This window comes from Somniosus microcephalus, chromosome 12 (assembly GCF_052327205.1).
Source record: "Somniosus microcephalus isolate GS21.2 chromosome 12, FLI_Smic_1.0, whole genome shotgun sequence".
Lineage (NCBI taxonomy): Eukaryota > Metazoa > Chordata > Chondrichthyes > Squaliformes > Somniosidae > Somniosus > Somniosus microcephalus.
Genome location: NC_140998.1, coordinates 204,458,688 through 204,475,300, shown reverse-complemented (window position 1 = coordinate 204,475,300; position 16,613 = coordinate 204,458,688). Strand labels below are relative to the sequence as shown.

The window sequence follows — 16,613 nt, the reverse complement described above, 5'->3', positions numbered from 1 at the left end:
ATTTTTCCACAGGTTTATTATTTTTAAATATTTAAAGTGAGGTAAGTTTATTTTTTAGCCCCAATAGAAAATAAAATTATTGTTTTCAAAAATTTAAATTATTGTTTAAAATAGTTATTTCATGTAATTTATAGTTTATTTAAAAAATGTGATTTCAAATTTTTTTTTTGAAGATTTAGTAATGTTATGGGGCCGTAGTATTTATAAGTTTTGCCAGCTCTTCCTGTCAAACTTATGAGTGGAGCATTCCCTGCTCCGATTGGCTCCCCATGGCCCACGTGGTCCCAGGGGACGCTTCGAACTAACTGCGCCCCTGGGATACGTAAGCACTACGTGCCAGCAGTAGGAGGAGGCCTAGGATCGGAATCCCAGGCAGGCCCACAGCACAACGGCCGGCTTGCAAGTTAAGTGCAGGTCGGGGTCTTGCACCCGCGGGAAGCCCCCGACCCGAATTTCTGGGCCACTAGTATTAATCTAAGGCTAGTAAATTATTCATGCACAACTATCACACCGTGCCATTTAAAATCAGTCCTGCATTTGTACATGGTCAAACAATAAAATTGAATGGTTGGGAATTTTCCCTTTCTTATCATGCAAACAAATCTCGGTTCACCGAAGGGAAGAATTCCATCTGTGTCCCTTGAATGAAACTTTGAGCTAATCGATTCTCATTTTGACTATACATGAATCCCTGGACTGCTGCATGTTGGAAATGCAGAACCAGCAATAAACGAACGCGGATATTGTCGATTACTATTAATGGGCCAGTAATTCCTGTCCCAACGCGTGAGTACGGATGGGGTACTCTCGCGTGGGCCCGGAGGAATTGCCGGTTTTCAGCATGCACAGCGCATGCGGGGAAAACCGGCATTTCCTCTCCTCTGACCCAGGGGGTTAAGAGGCAGAATGCGTATGACATTTCAGGCAGCGCGTGCGCGCTGAACTTCCCTTTTTTTTTATTAGAGTTGCCCGTGTGAAAAAGACTCCGGTTTTTACGCGTGGAAAAAGCTGCCGTAAGTACTTACTTTTAACAGGTAAGTGGTCTATTAAGTTAAATTAGAAACATTTTCCACAGGTTCTTTTTTTTTAAAGACTTTACAGTAAGGTAGGTGTATTTTTAGCCCCGATTTTTTAAATAATAATTTTTTTCAAAATTTAAAATTATTGTTTAAATTAGTTTTTTTTACAGTTATTTATAGTTTATTTAAGTAGCGCGATGTTTTTTTTAATTTTCTTTTAAGTTTAATTAATGTTTTGGGGCCAGGAGCTTTCATGAGCTTGACAGTTCTTACTATCAAACTCATGAATGAACTGTTCAACCTCCCATTGGTTGCCCAGTGCTCACGTGATCCCAGCTGGCTCATCGCACTAAGTACGCCGCTGGGTCACGCACGCACAGCGCGGCAGGACCTGAAGCGGGCCAGTGACAGGAAATGCAATGCGGGCCAGGATTGAAATGTCAGCGCGCCGGGTAAGTGCACATCGGCGGCTCGCATGCGCGGCAAGCCCCCGAACCCAATTTCTGGCCCTGTTAATAGTCTTAATTCAGGAAAAGATTGGATCTAATGGGCAAAAATTGCGCTTGCTGGTATACCTCCAGAGTACGCCTGCGACCGGTGAAATATTTATGCTACTACCTGATGGTGGTGAGGCTGCGAAGACCTGCAGTCTGAGGATGCGAGGCGGCGGGCCAGGCAATTCCCTAAAGATCCCAGGGACGCAGGCCGTGCTGAAGTTTACCAGGGCTCACGTGGGCCTGGTCCTCCAATCACGAAGCAGAATTCGAGTTTAATCATTTCCGAAGGATTTCTCGTGATGAGATGTGTTAGAATACCGAAATCTAATTTAATGACAATTAACAGAATTGGAATTTAGATCGTAATTTGCATCATTCCACCAACCTCAATTAAAATGTAATTTTTTGATAGTTTTCTACAACTTTAAAACTCTAATCTGGGCCATTATTTGCGGAAACTCACTTGATACAGTATATGAGTATAATTTACGATGTTAAAATGTTTCAGTCATGCCAGAAAAATCCTCTTACGCAGATGCAAGCAGGCCCTTCACCTGTCCGCATCAACCGTAACATTTGCGTGTGCAATTTCTGGCCAGCAATTGCTTTCTCGTGGTCCGCGTGGCTGGCCTGTCAACACGTACGCTGACAGACCGCAAGATCCAGAAGGATCAGGCAGAAATCCCGAACATGCGGTGGATTTCAAAGGAGGAATTGCACTGTACGCTACCCAATATTGGCCAGAACTTCGGGTCCCCATGGGTGAGTACGCGCTGGGTACTCACACGTAAGCCCAACGAATGTGCCGGTTTCATGCATGCACTATGCATGCACGGGAAACCGGAACTTCCATTCCCTTAAAGGAAGGGGTTCACAGGTTGAACGCGTGCGCCGGAGAGGCAGCGCGGACACCCGGAACTTTCGCTTTTTTTGCAGGTTTCTCCGGGAGGGTAAGTCTCCAGGAGCTATGCTTTTAAAAAGCAGTCGCAAGGCCTGCTTTTAACAAGGTAAGTGGTGATTTAAGTAAAATTAAAACATTTTTTCCACATGTTTATTATTTTTAAATACTTTAAAGAAAGGTAAGTTTATTTTTAGCCCCGTTCGAAAATGTATTTTATTTTTCAAAAATTTAAATTATTGTTTAAAATAGTTATTGTCTGTAATTTATAAGTATTTTAATAATGTGATTAAAAACATGTATTTGAAGTTTTAGTTATGTTTTCATGCTGAATTGTATTCAGAGATTTGACAGATCTATGAATACAGATTCCCTGCTACCATTGGCCCCCCATGACCCACGTAATCCCAGGGGATGCATCGAACTAACTGCGCCCCTGGGATATGCAAGCACTGCGCGGCGGCAGCTGGATGAGGCCCAGAATTGGAATCCCACGCGGGCGCACAGCTCAACGACCGGCGCGCTAGGATTGTGCAGGTCGGGGTATTGCACCCGCGGGAAGCCTCCGCCCCCAATTTCTGGGCCAATTGTGAGTTCGGATGAATGTGCAGTTTCTGGCTACGGCCAGCAGGTGACGGGTTGGGTCCACTGTATTTAATCCCGTGACACACTGTCAGTACACGGGAGATCTAATTCTATTTCGTACTTACTGACTGCTGTTGTATCCTTCCGTTTCGGAACAGTTTGGAGTAGGAGTCGTCTTGGTCGGAAGCGCAAAACGGAACGGCAGCCTGTTATATGGCCCTCTTACTGTTTAATTCCCTGTGATGCTATAACGCCAGTTTTAGGTTAGCGCCCGCGGTTACTTTCTGCTCTGAGTAGCGAACGGTTATAGGGCTTTCAATTGTTCTCTGGGATCCAGTGGACATTACTAACTCAAGCGCTCTGGCTGCCAGTGGGCTCCGTGCACACAGTTGTGTCTGGTTCTGGGCTTAAGCGGCCAAAATACGGGCCCGGTGACCAGGTGGGAAGGGGTCACTCGGCAGGAATTCGTTCACTGGCTGTTTCATTCCATTTAGCGTCGGTGTCATTCATAGTGGGGACGCTGCCAGCCTCGCACAGACCTGCGAATAAAGCATGGGACCCTTTACCACTGGAGCAGACTTTACCCTCAGATCGCAGGTGCTAGCTCTGATATAAACCACCGAGGCAATTAGGCCAGGTTAATCCATTGGTTGCGCAGCACATTCTGTATATAAACTACTCAAACCCCTTAATTAGATACAAATCTGTAACTCATTCCCCGAGTATGCGTTATTCTTTATATAACCACCCCCACCCCCACCCCCCCCCCCCGAAACCTCGATTAGATTCCAGCATGTAACTCATTCTCGGGTATCTGTCATTCTATATATAAACCCTCCCCCGAACTCCTCGATTAGATTCCAATCTGTAACTCACTCCCCGAGTATCCGTTAGTCTTCATATAACACCCCGACTCCTTGATTAGAATCCAGCCTGTAACTCACTCCCGGGTATCTGTTATTCTATATCTAACCCCCCGAACCCCTCGATTAGATTCCAGCCTGTAACTCACTCCCGGGTATTTGTTATTCTATATATAAACCCCCGGAACCCATCGATTTGATTCCAGCCTGTAACTCACTCCCGAATATCCGTTATTCTATATATAAACATCCCCGAACCACTCGATTAGATTCCAGCCTGTAACTCACTCCCGTGTATCTGTTATGCTATATATATAAACCCTCCTCCGAACCCCTCGATTAGATTCCAGTTAGTAACTCACTCCCGGGTATCTGTTATTCTATATATAAACCCACGAACCCCTCGATTAGATTCCAGCCTGTAACTCACTCCCGGGTATCTGTTATTCTATATGTAAACACCCCGAAGCCCTCGATTAGATTCCAGCCTGTAACTCACTCCTGGGTATTTGGTATTCTATATATAAAGCCCCTGAACCCTTCGATTAGATTCCAGCCTGTAACTCACTCCCGGTTATCTATTATTCTATATATAATCTCCCCGAACCCCTCGATTAGATTCCAGCCTGTAACTCACTCCCGGGTACCTGTTATTCTATATATAAACCCCCCGAACCACTCGAATAGATTCCAGCCTGTAACTCACTCCAGGGTATCCGTTATTCTACATATAAACCACCCAAAAAATAGTTCAGAATCCAATCGCGAAGTAATTGTTGGGTGTGTGTTAATGTACATGTGAGCCATTCGAAACTCTTCGTTAGATTTCAGCCTATGGCCTACATTTAGCTGTCCTTTTCCCTACTTATAAACAGTACAAACTGCTAGATTGGATCGATTAGGGAATATCTTTGGCTGGTATGTGGTCTGCCTTCAACTCTTTTCGATTTCACTGAGAATACAAATTGGAGACAACCATCAGGAACCATTGCTGGTGTCAATGCACACATCGCACGGTGCAGCTCTTGTCTCAGTTACGCTTTCAACAGTCGCAGTTCAACAGCTCTCCTGCACAGGTTTGACGTTTAAATAATTTCTTGCCTTTGTAGCCTCGCTTTGATTTACTGTCCGTTTAACGATGAATTAAAGATGACCCATTTTGATATTTGTACCATTCCCTATCCATGGCACTGCTCAAACTCTCCATATCAAACTCTTATATCTAACAACAAAAAGAGATCACGTCGCATTTCACTGAGTTAGTTTTCAATTGTTGAAGGTAGGTGATGTAGAAATTCGTTATCTCACTTTGCACTCCCAGTGTATTTTAGCCACAATAATAATTAATTGTGTGATAATAACTTACGAATGTTAAACACGTACACAACTTGAAATGACTCTCTGAGAATCGGTACAAAGGTGAAACTAGTGTTGAGATGTCACTGTATCAGAATAGCGTAGGAATTCTAAATAGCACATTGACAAGATATCGTTGTAGATTAACATGAGCTCGACCGTTTCAATTCGACTGTCCGGTAATATTAACCAAATTCAGACGGAATCCGCAGCTTTACTTTTATGCCGGCGTGTAATTGATGATAAAGCAAAGTGGATTACTAATTATGTCTGTCTGCCTGTCTGTCTGTCGCTATCCCTCTACCTATTTATGTATCATGTGCTGCCCCTCTGGTTTACTTCCATATTGTAAGGTAATTTCCTTGAATAAAAAAAGCGTTATTTTGAAAACAAAAAATGCATCTTTGAGGGGGGAAAAGAGGAAAGGACGACAGGATCTTGAGGGAAAGGAGATTCGGAAAACAAGCTGAAGAGAAGGAGCTCCGACTTTTACCCTTATGACAAACCATTTTTGTGAAGGGACAGTTAACAAAGGAACAAGTGGAATTTGACAGAGTTATGGGTAATTCTGGTCGTGTGGCAATTATAGTAACGTGAGGGAGTAGTGGGACTTTGACGGGGTAGGCGATGTGATTGGATTGAGGAGATTGGGGAAACATAAATGATTGGGGAACAGGTGGGAAGGGAGTTGGCACTGCCGCATTTTCCCTGAATTTGACAGGACAAATTCATCATACAGGCATTGGTGACTCTTATCCGCACCGCAGCATGCAATACCAATGAAACTGAAAGAAAATACGAACGTTACAGAAATATAGAGAATCAGTCGGGGGCGAGACAAAAGCGGGAAAAGTTAATTGTTGAGAAGCACAAGAGATCAGAGAACGAGTGAACGAGAGAGTGAGAGAAGCAAAAGTGGAAATAGAGGGAAAAATATGGCAATGAGAAGTCTTCAGCGACACGTAATAGAGACTGCACTCTCTGACCTGCCACTCGTCGAGTGACTGGGAAAATCGAAAAATAAAATACTTCAAAAATGCATCTGATGCAATTACAGTCAACATTTCCTAGCATAACTTCCTGTGACCTCAGTTCTAATGGAACCTGTCTGTTTGAACTGATCAAACTGTAATTACACCTACCTCAATTTCACCTGGGTACATGGCAAGCTATGTGGGCGGAGCCTGATTGGAACCAATTAAATCTTCAAAAAAAAAGAATAAACTCAGCTGTTGTCCTGAGTCAGCGGAAAACATATTTACAGATCCTGTGATATTTTGCTGCCCAGATGCAAAATGGAGGCTGAAATCAAATACTTCGAAATAAATGGTGGGCTGGAAATGGAGGCTGGAGGTGTACCGCCAGAGTACCCTGCCAACCCGCCAAACAATTACGAAATTACCTGCTGGCGGGCAGGCTGCGAAAAGTTGCGGTCTCGGGCCTCATGGCGGAGGGCAGCTTAATGGCCCACAGATCCTAGGGTCACAGGCAGTGCGGAAGCGTACCTGGGATCACATGGGCCTGGTCCTCCAATGAAAAAGGGGATTTCCATTGTAGTCATTTACAAAGGGAATCCGCTAATGATATGCAAGGGAATCCCGAAATGTAAAACTTGTACAGTTAACAGAATTGGAATTTTAATCATAATTACCTTCATTCCAGCAAACTCAGTGGGCCAGAATTTATGGTGTCTTTGACGGCGTACGCTCAGCCTATGGCCATCCTAATCCTTCAGTGTGGGCCCAGCAAATTCTGGGGCTACGCATGTGTTGCGCATGCGCGCAAGTCAGGTATTTGCATGGAAACATAGAAGATAGGAGCAGGAGTAGGCCATTCGGCCCCTCGAGCCTGCTCCACCATTCAATGAGATCATAGCTGATCATCCAAATTCAGTACCCTGTCCCTGCTTTCTCCCCATATCCCTTGATCCGTTTAGCCGTAAGAAATATATCCAACTCCTTCTTGAATATATTTAATGAATTGGCCTCAACTGCCTTCTGTGGTAGAGAAATCCACAGGTTCACCACTCTCTGGGTGAAGAAATTCCTCCTCATCTCAGTCCTAAATGGCTTACCCCTTATCCTTAGACTTTGACCCCTGGTTCTGGTCTCCCTGGCCATCGGGAACATCCTTCCTGCATCTAGTCTGTCTAATCCTGTTAGAATTTTATAAGTTCAATGAGATCCCCTCTCATTCTTCTGAACTCCAGCGAGTATAAGCCCAATCGACCCAATCTCTTCTCATACATCATCCCTGCCATCCCAGGTATCAGTCTGGTGAATCTTCACTGCACTCCCTCCATGGCAAGAACATCCTTCCGCAGATAAGGTGAGCAAAACTGCACACAATACTCAATGTGTGGTCTCACCAAGGCCCTGTACAACTGCAGCAAGACATCCTTGTTCCTGTACTCGAACCCTCGCGCTACATAGGCCAACATACCACCTGCCTTCTTAACCGCCTGCTGCACCTACATGCTTACCTTCAGCGACTGGTGCACAAGGACACCCAGGTCTCGTTGCACTTCCCCTTCTCCCAATCTATTGCCGTTCAGATAATAATCTGCCTTCCTGTTTTTGCCAGCAATGTGGACAACCTCGCATTTATCCACATTATATTGCAGCTGCCATGCTTCTGCCCAATCACCCAACCTGTCCAAATCAAAGTTAAATTTCTCAGCATCCTCCACAAAGCACACACGCCCACCCTTGCGATCTGTCTAGGTATGCCTTGAGTAATCGAAAGAAGCGAGAGATAAATTATAGTCGCTACTTGCCCAACTACTGCCCAAAAATTGCCCACAGAACACTGGTGGCTGTTAAAGAATGCGTAGTGCCTGCTTTCACTAGTGTAGCGGTTAATATAAATCATGATTTAAAAATTAAAAATTAAAAATGATGCACAACCAATTAAAATTAGTTTATGCAAATATTGGCCCAGCTTAAAATGTTTAAAATTATTTTTCAAAAATAATTGTTATTGCACTTGGTGTGATTGAGAGACTTTTAAATAAATTTGAAAAACAGAAAATTTATATTTGTTAGATTTGTCTGAATTGTCTAAATATTTAAGGATTCCCTTGCATACCATTAGCAGATTCCCTTCGTAAATGACGGCAATGGAATCCCCCATTCTGATTGGAGGACTCGGCCAACGCGATCCCAGTGACGCTTCCGGACCGTCTGCGCCCCTGGGATCCTTTAGCTTTTAGCATGCATACGCTAGAGGACCCAGCATCAAAATTCTCCGTAGGTGTCTAGCGAAGGGGCAAGTTCGGAAATATTTTGCAGGTGAGAGGTATACTCCAGAAGAAAGCCACCATATGCAAATTCAGGGCCAATTAAAAAAATATTGTTTTGATAATTTCATACATCATTAAAACAGAAATCTGGCTGATGTCTGCATAAACTCAGTTGATACAGTGTATGTGCATAATTTGGGATTTTTAAGTGTTGGGCTAGACAATCGGGTCAGAGGCATCGCGCGGGCGCAAGCCCCCGAGCTGCATGTGGCCCAGAAATTCGGGCCGGGGGCTTCCCGCGAGTGCAAGCCCCGACCTACACTTACCTAGCGCGCCGCCAGTTGACCTCTTGGCCTGCGTGGAATTTCTCTCCGAGGCCTGTCCCAGAGGCCGGCGCGCTATGCTGGCGTGTCCCAGTGGCGTTAGTGCGAAGCGTCCCCTGGGATCACGTGATCAACAGGCAGCCAATCGGAGCAGGGAATGCTCCATTCATAAGTCTTGACAGATAAACCTGTCAAAACTTATAAATGCTGAGGCTGTAAAACTGTACTTTACATTCAAATCACAATTTTTAAATAAACTATAAATGACATTAAATAACTATTTTAAACAAATACTTAAATTTTTGAAAAAAATAATTTTTAAAAAAACGGGGTTAAAAGTAAACTTACCTTGCTTTAAAGTATTTAAAAGGAAAAAACCTGTGTAAAAAATGTTTTAATTTTAAATAATTGAGCACTTACCTTTGAAAATGAAGTCCTTACGGCTGCTTTTTACATTTCTAAAATGTACAGAATTACCCGCACACTAAAACCTGTAAAAAAAGGGAAGTTCAACACGCACGCGCAGACTCCCGCGCGCACGCGTTCGACCTCTGAAACCCTTGGTTCAGGGGATCGGAAGTGCCGGTTTCCCGCGCATGCGTATTGCATGCAAGATTCCGGCACTTCCATCGGGTCCACGCGTGAGTACTCCGTCCGTACTCATGCGTTGGGACCCGAATTTCTGGGCCAGATAGCGCACCTACCATTGTGCTGTGGGGTTGCATGGGATTCCGATCCTGGGCCTCCTCCAACTGCCGGCGTGCAGTGCTCGTGTATCCCAGGGGCAAAGTCAGTTCGCAGTGTCCCCTGGGAGCACATGGGCCATGGACAGCCAAAGGTAGCAGGGAATCTCTATTCATAGATTTGACAGGAAGACCTGTCAAATCTATGAATGGTGATCAGCCCCAAAATCTAACGAAAACAACAAATATTTTTTTTTAATCCCATTTTTAAAATAACTATAAATTACATAAAATAACTATTGTAAATAATAATTGAAATTTTTGAAAAAATTTATTACAGTTTTAACGGGGCTAAAAATAAACTTACCTTTCTTTATATTATTTAAAAATAATGCCCCCGATGTGCACTCACCCGGCGCACCAACATCTGAAGCCTGGGCCTGCTTGGAATTCCTGTCACTGGCCCGGTTCAGATGTCGGCACGATGTGCTTGCCTGATCCAGCGGCGTAGTTAGTGCGATGTGCCAGCTGGGATCAGGTGAGCACTGCACAGTCAATCAGGGGAGGGGAAACTTCATTCATGAGTTTGATCGTAAGAACTGTCAAACTCATGAAAAGTACGGGCGCCCAAAAGATTAGTTTAACTTTAAATACAATTTATAAAACATCCCAATAATTAAATAGACTATAAATAACTTTAAAAAAACTATTTTAAACAATTAATCAAATTTTTGAAAATTTGTTTTTTTTTAACAACTCGGGTCTAAAAATAAACTTACCTTACTGTAAATTCTTAAAAACAACAAATCTGTGGGAAAATGTTATAATTTTAAATAATAGACCACTTACCTTCAAGAATCCAGTCCTTACGCCTCCTTTTTATATGTCTAAAAAGTTCAGGCCCATTGGGCCAGTAATTCCGGTCCCAACGCGTGAGTACGGATGGTCTACTCACGCGTGGGCTCATTGGAAGTGCCGGATTTCATCATGCACAGCGCATGCACGGGAAACTGGCATTCCCTCCAAGGGGTTCAGAGGTCCAACACATGCGCGCAGGACTCTGCACGCGCGCGCGCGTTGAACTTCCTTCTTTTTGACAGGTAAGCCCGTGTGCAAAAACCTGTGGAAAAAATGTTTTAATTTTAATTAATTCACCACTTACCTTGTTAAAAGCAGGCCTTGCGCCAGCTTTTTAAATGCATAGCTCCTGGAAACTTACCCACACAGAGAAACTTGTAAGAAAATCGGAAGTTCCTGGCATACGCGATGCCTCTCCGGCTCATGCATTTGACCTGTGAATCCCTTCCTTCACGGGAACAGAAGTTTTGCTTTCCAGTACATGTGAAGTGCATATATGAAACCGACACTTTTGTTGGCCCTACGCGTGAGTACCCAGCGTGGTCTCACACATGGAGACCTGAATTTCTGGCCCAATGGTGTTTCATTGCAAGCTTTTTTGGCATTTGGTCCCCCATTGTGAGGCTTCCTACTGCGGGCCAAAGGAATACAGTAGATTAACAGAGAGAAACGATGTTAGCTTTGGTTTGTAAAACATTTATTTTCAAAGAATAGATAAAAAAATTGAAAAGTTACATTGATGAAAAATTCACACTCTCAACCTTATTCCAATGAACTCGACTTTGAGAACTTAAATCAAAACATGCGACCGATTTTCTCAATGATCGCCATTCTCATAAACCTTATTTCAATACAATCTTTGATTTATTTATTTATCAGGTGTTTTAAAGTATTGTCAGTTTCAAGACCATCCACGCTGACAGTGTAACTTTCACTTATGTATCATTGCTGCATATTCGCAAGTCTCCTCATTGTGATTATGTTGTTCATGTTTGCGAATGTTTGAGAAATTGACGGTTGCGTACACAATCTCATCACTCTGAACTGGTTTAGTCGATTGTGTGGCGCCACGACCATCCTCTGTATACTGTTCGTCCCTCTGTAACGGAAGGCATTTGTGTTAGATATAGAGCTATTGCAAATATGTGGTAAGAAGAGCAGGTCAGAGACTAGGTATTTTGCGGCGAGTGTCTCACCCCCTGACTCCCCAAAACATTTGCGCCATCTACAAGGTACAAGTAAGGAGTGTGATGGAATAGTCTTCACTTGTCTGGATGGTTGCAGCTCCAACAACACTGGAGATGCTCGACACCATCCAGGACAAAGCCGCCCGCTTGATTGGCACCCCAACCACCACCTTAAACATTCACTTCATCCACCACCGGTGCACCGTGGCTGCAGTGTGTACCATCTACAAGATGCACTGCAGCAACTCGCCAAGGCTTCTTCGGCAGCACCTCCCAAACCCGCGACCTCTTCCACCTAGAAGGACAAGGGCAGCAGGCGCATGGGAACACCACCACCTCCAAGCTCCCCTCCTCACTTAGAAGTATATCACCGACCCTTCATTGTCGATGGGTCAAAATCCTGGAACTCCTTCCCTAACAGCATTGTGGGAGGACCTTCACCACATGGACTGCAGCGGTTCAAGGAGGCGGCTCTCCACCACCTTCTGAAGTGCATTTAGAATGGTCAATAAATGCTGGCCTTGCCAGCTTGGCCCACATCCCATAAACGAATACAAAAAAGTATGGACATGAATGTAATGGCAGTGTGCTTTCTGCACCAGAAAAAAATCTAACTATTTTATCCCTGGTAACTTTTATAATGGCCCTGATTCATGGGACGAGCATTGTTCAGTCTTGATGTAAAAAAACAAAGACCTTGCAATTGTTTATTAGGACGAATCGATAAGGCTGGGGTGTGGGACTAAATTGGAAACCTCTTTCAAAGAGCCGGCACGGGTTACAATGGGCCGAATATTCGCCTTCTCTACTGTAAAATGATTCTAAGGCTTCTAAATAGCATACTTGATCCAGGTTTTTATAAATTGAGTTACATTTTATGCGGACAAGGAAAATACGCTGAACCTTTATACATCAGTTGTTAGGCCGCAGCAGGAGGATTGTGTCCAATTCTTTGCATAACACTGTCGAAAGGATGTCAATGAATTAGAGAGTATACAGGGCAGATTTACTAGAATTATAGGAGGAATGAGGGACTGAACTTAAACAGAGTCCAGGGAAACTGGGGTTGTTCTCCTTAGTGTAGGGAATGTTAAAGGGAGATTAGATATTGGTGATCAAAATTCTGCAGAATTCTGATGCAAAATTAAGGAGCATCTGTTTCCACTGTCAGGAGCATTGCTAACCAGAGGACACAGGTTGAAGATATTTGACACAAGAACCAAATGGGAGGTGAGAAGATTTTTTTTAGCTCAGCGAGTTGTTGTGATCTGGAATGCGCTACCTGTAGGGCGGTGGCAGCAGATTCAATAGTGACTTTCAAAAGGGAATTGGATATGCGCATGAGCATGAAAAAAAAAATCAAACCAAGGCTTAGTGCAAAGTGCAGAATAGTGTAAGTAATTGGATAGTTGTTTAAAAGAGCCAGTGCAGGCACTGTGGGCTGAATGGCTCCTTCTGGGCTGTATGATTCTATGATTATTAAGACCGAAACGATGCTATGCAATTAATACATTTTGAATTCCAGCCGCTGTTGTAGAAAATAGCAGCAACCAGTTAATTGGATGAATGGCGAATTAATCTGTTTTAGATGGTGTACATTGAGGGAGAAATGTTTGCAAGGGCACTATGAAAACTCTCATTCGACCCCACAATAGGACCAAGTGATTGATTCCCTCCGTAGCAAGAAACAAACGGGGCCTCGTGTAACATCTAATAAAAAAGGACGGGTCTTCCGGCAATGCTGCACACCTTCAGTTTTGAAATGAAGTTTCAGCCCAGATTATAGGTTCAAATGCAGGAGCGAACCTTCTTACCCAAAGGTGGGGTACATGGGGCCTAAATCGGCAGCAAGATGCATTACGGAAGTTGCACATAAACCTAAGGAATGACAACTATTATCCCCTCTGGGGTCGCTGACCCTTTGTGATCATGTTGGGCATTAGGTGAGACCTAATTGGTAGGGGGTAAGAAGATAATGGAAACACATTCTTATATTAAGAATTTGGTTTGAGAAGGAACGCCAAGGTGAGAAATACTCCCTAATTGGATTTAGTAGGCCACTACACGTAGAGCCTGCAGCTATGTTGCACTCTTAGCGAGGTGAGGCGGTTAATCCACCCTTAATGGCCAACAAGTTTCTGATACTCCAGTTTATCTGTTGGGTATTGCCCGTAATGAGTCACTTGCTGGTTGAAAGTGCACCAAACATCCTACAATTTTCATCCCAGCTTGGAATCACTTACCTCAGCGTTTAGTGCGTACTGCACCATACTGTAAATCACCAAATCATCGTGTGTTTCGGAGACACGTGCAGCTTCTCCGTGTTTCTTCCTGAACAATAAAAAATGCACATTAGGCACTTCTCATAATTAACTGGAATGTTTAGTGAATGTATGTCAGGAAAGACTTACGAACATAAGAACATAAGAAATAGGAGCAGCAGTAGGCCAGACGGCCCGTGGAGCCTGCTCCACCATTGAATAAGATCATGGCTGACCATCAACCTCAGCTCCACTTTCCCAACTCATCACCGTATACCTGGACTCTCCTGGAGTCCAACAATCTATCGATCTCAGCCTGGAATATAATCAAAGACCCAGCATTCACAGCCCTCTGGGGCAGGGATTTCCAAACATTCACAACCCTCTGAGTGAACAAATTCCTCCTCATCTCAGTCCTAAATGGCCGACCCCTTATCCTGAGACTGTGACCCCTAGTACTAGACACACCAGCCAGGGGAAACAACCTCTCAGCATCCACCCCGTCAATCCCCTTCAGAATCTTGTATGTTTCAATGAGATCACCTCTGATTCTTCTAAACTCCAGAGACTATAGGATCATTCTACACAATCTCTCACCATAGGACAGCCCTCCCATCACAGGAATCAATCTAATGAGACTTCGTTGCACTGTCTCGAAGGCAAGTGTATCCTTCCTTAGAGAAGGAGACCAAAATTGTGCACAGTACTACAGGTGTGGTCTTACCTGTACAATTGTAGCAAGATTTCCTTACTCTTTTACTCCAAACCCCTTGCACTAAAGGCCAACATGCCATATGCCTTCTTGCTGCTTGCTGTACCAGCATGCTAGCTTTCTGTGTTTCTTGCATGAGGACAGCCAAATCTCTCTGAACACCAACATTTAAAAGTTTCTCACTGTTTAAAAACTATTCTGTTTTTCTATTCTTCCTACCAAAGTGAATAACGTCACATTTCCTTACATTATACTCCATCTGCCATCTTACTGCCCACTCAATTAATCTATCTATATCCCTCTGCAGACTATTTGTTTTCTCCTCACAGCTTACTGTCCCACCTAGCTTTGTATGATCAACAAACTTGGATACATTACACTCGGTCCCTTCAACTATGTCATTAATATAGATTGGAAATGGCTGAGGCCCCAGCATTTATCCTTGCGGAAGCTCACTAGTTGCAGCCTGCCAACCTGAAAAAGATTCGTTTACACCTACTCTCTGTTTTCTGTCCATTAACCAACCCTATACCTATGCTATTATATTAGCCCCAACCCCATGAGTCCTAATATTGTGTAATAACCTTTTATGTGGCACCTTGTGGCTTTCAATTCTCCCGATTAGCACAGATCAGATCCGAAAGCCAATTCTTTCGTTTTACTTTATCTATGATATGCGTTAACGGCACGGTGCTGATAGCTCTAGGTGAAAGCTGAGTGTGATAATTAACGTTCAGTGGGAGGTTTATTCATGATTCCAACCTGGGTAAATCAAATATGCAAGAGTTTCAACGTGTAAACGCAGTCTTTTCTATTATTAGGTAGACGACTTCAACACATTGGAGCTAGAAATCAGGAATAAAGCATATTCCTCATCAAACCTTTTGCGATCATTGTACATGGTACATGAAGGGTTAAAAGCTACACCAATCAGAATAGTATTCTGGCTCATTTGTTGCCCAATCTTTGGCTCTTGAGGGGCGGCGCCTATCCGACGAGCAACGTCTTAGATTTCAATTGTAAACATCCTGTCTGATTGGTTGAAGGATAAATTTGATTGGCCACAGATTGAAAACTGAACTGGTTGTTATTTGAATTCACTGGGAGCTGGTCACAATTCTGAAGGTAATTATCAGCCTGCCTATTAAAAGAAGGGAGTCTGTCTCGGGCTTTCAGTGAGAGCTAGTCAGACGCAATAGCTTAAGTCACTGGTAAGAATAAGATAACACGCGCAACATAAATAATTGCTTGTTTCATACTTAAGTGCATCATTCACACCCAATTTTGAAATATAATGTTCTATTCCTGGAGCCAACCAAACTTAACACCTACTATAAACATATGCGTCACGTTAGTTTTACGATTTGCTTGTTGTTTTACTGTTTGCTGGACTAGCTTGTTTGTTAGAATTTAAGTTTCATTCTTGTGTAGTACTGTCGTTCGAGCTTGACATGGCAAGGAGGCTTGTGTGAGGGTGCCCCATAAAACTAGCAGCAGGAACAAACTGAAAGGGATTCTCTGCCCATTCTTTGAGCGTGCTGCAAAATTTATCCAGATCACACCGGAGATGAAAACAATCACTGGCCTATAGGGTCATCTTTAACACTCCATTTTATGTAATTAAGAATCACAAATACCTTAGTATCTTCAGCGTGAGCAGAGCTGCAATTAGAAAAACAAGCCCAGTGGCGCCTCCTCCTATTATGAGGACGATTGTCGTGGAGAATATTCCTAAAATATTGGGGGGAAACATTGATGTACATTAGGAATTTGGGTTTAAACAACCATCTTAGAAGCACATTTATGAGTGTGAAGCAAGTTTACTTTATGTTCGGATTCAAAGCTAATGATCAATTAGGTACTCCACTTGTCTCAACCTCGTGATCCTTGCGTAAAATCATTTTATTCCTATGTTGCATCCTGGCGTAAATTGGACTTCATAATTGAAAATTCGCTGGTGTTAAAATCTCAATTGACAAATTAAGTTCATGCATCAACCCACCCTCGGAAAATCAGTGGACATAATGTAATCGGAATACAGGTCATCAGTTAGAGCGGTAAAATTTATAATCTATAGAGATAATTAAATTTCGCTTAGTTTATTAAATATCGGCGTTACATACCCAAAAG

General features: G+C 43.3%; 1 protein-coding gene across 1 annotated transcript in view; it reads right to left on the bottom strand.

Annotated features, from left to right (window-relative positions):
* Nucleotides 1-11,011: 11,011 nt before the first annotated feature.
* LOC147109948 (sialic acid-binding Ig-like lectin 5) overlaps nt 11,012-16,613 on the bottom strand; it is a 49,198-nt gene continuing 43,596 nt past the window's right edge. The window contains exons 6-8 of the mRNA XM_086002435.1: nt 16,121-16,214; nt 13,754-13,850; nt 11,012-11,422 (exon numbers count right to left, since the gene is read on the bottom strand). Of these exons, the coding sequence (XP_085858561.1) occupies nt 11,255-11,422; nt 13,754-13,850; nt 16,121-16,214 (359 nt within the window). The 3' untranslated portion in view covers nt 11,012-11,254. The remainder of the gene's footprint in view (nt 11,423-13,753; nt 13,851-16,120; nt 16,215-16,613) is intronic.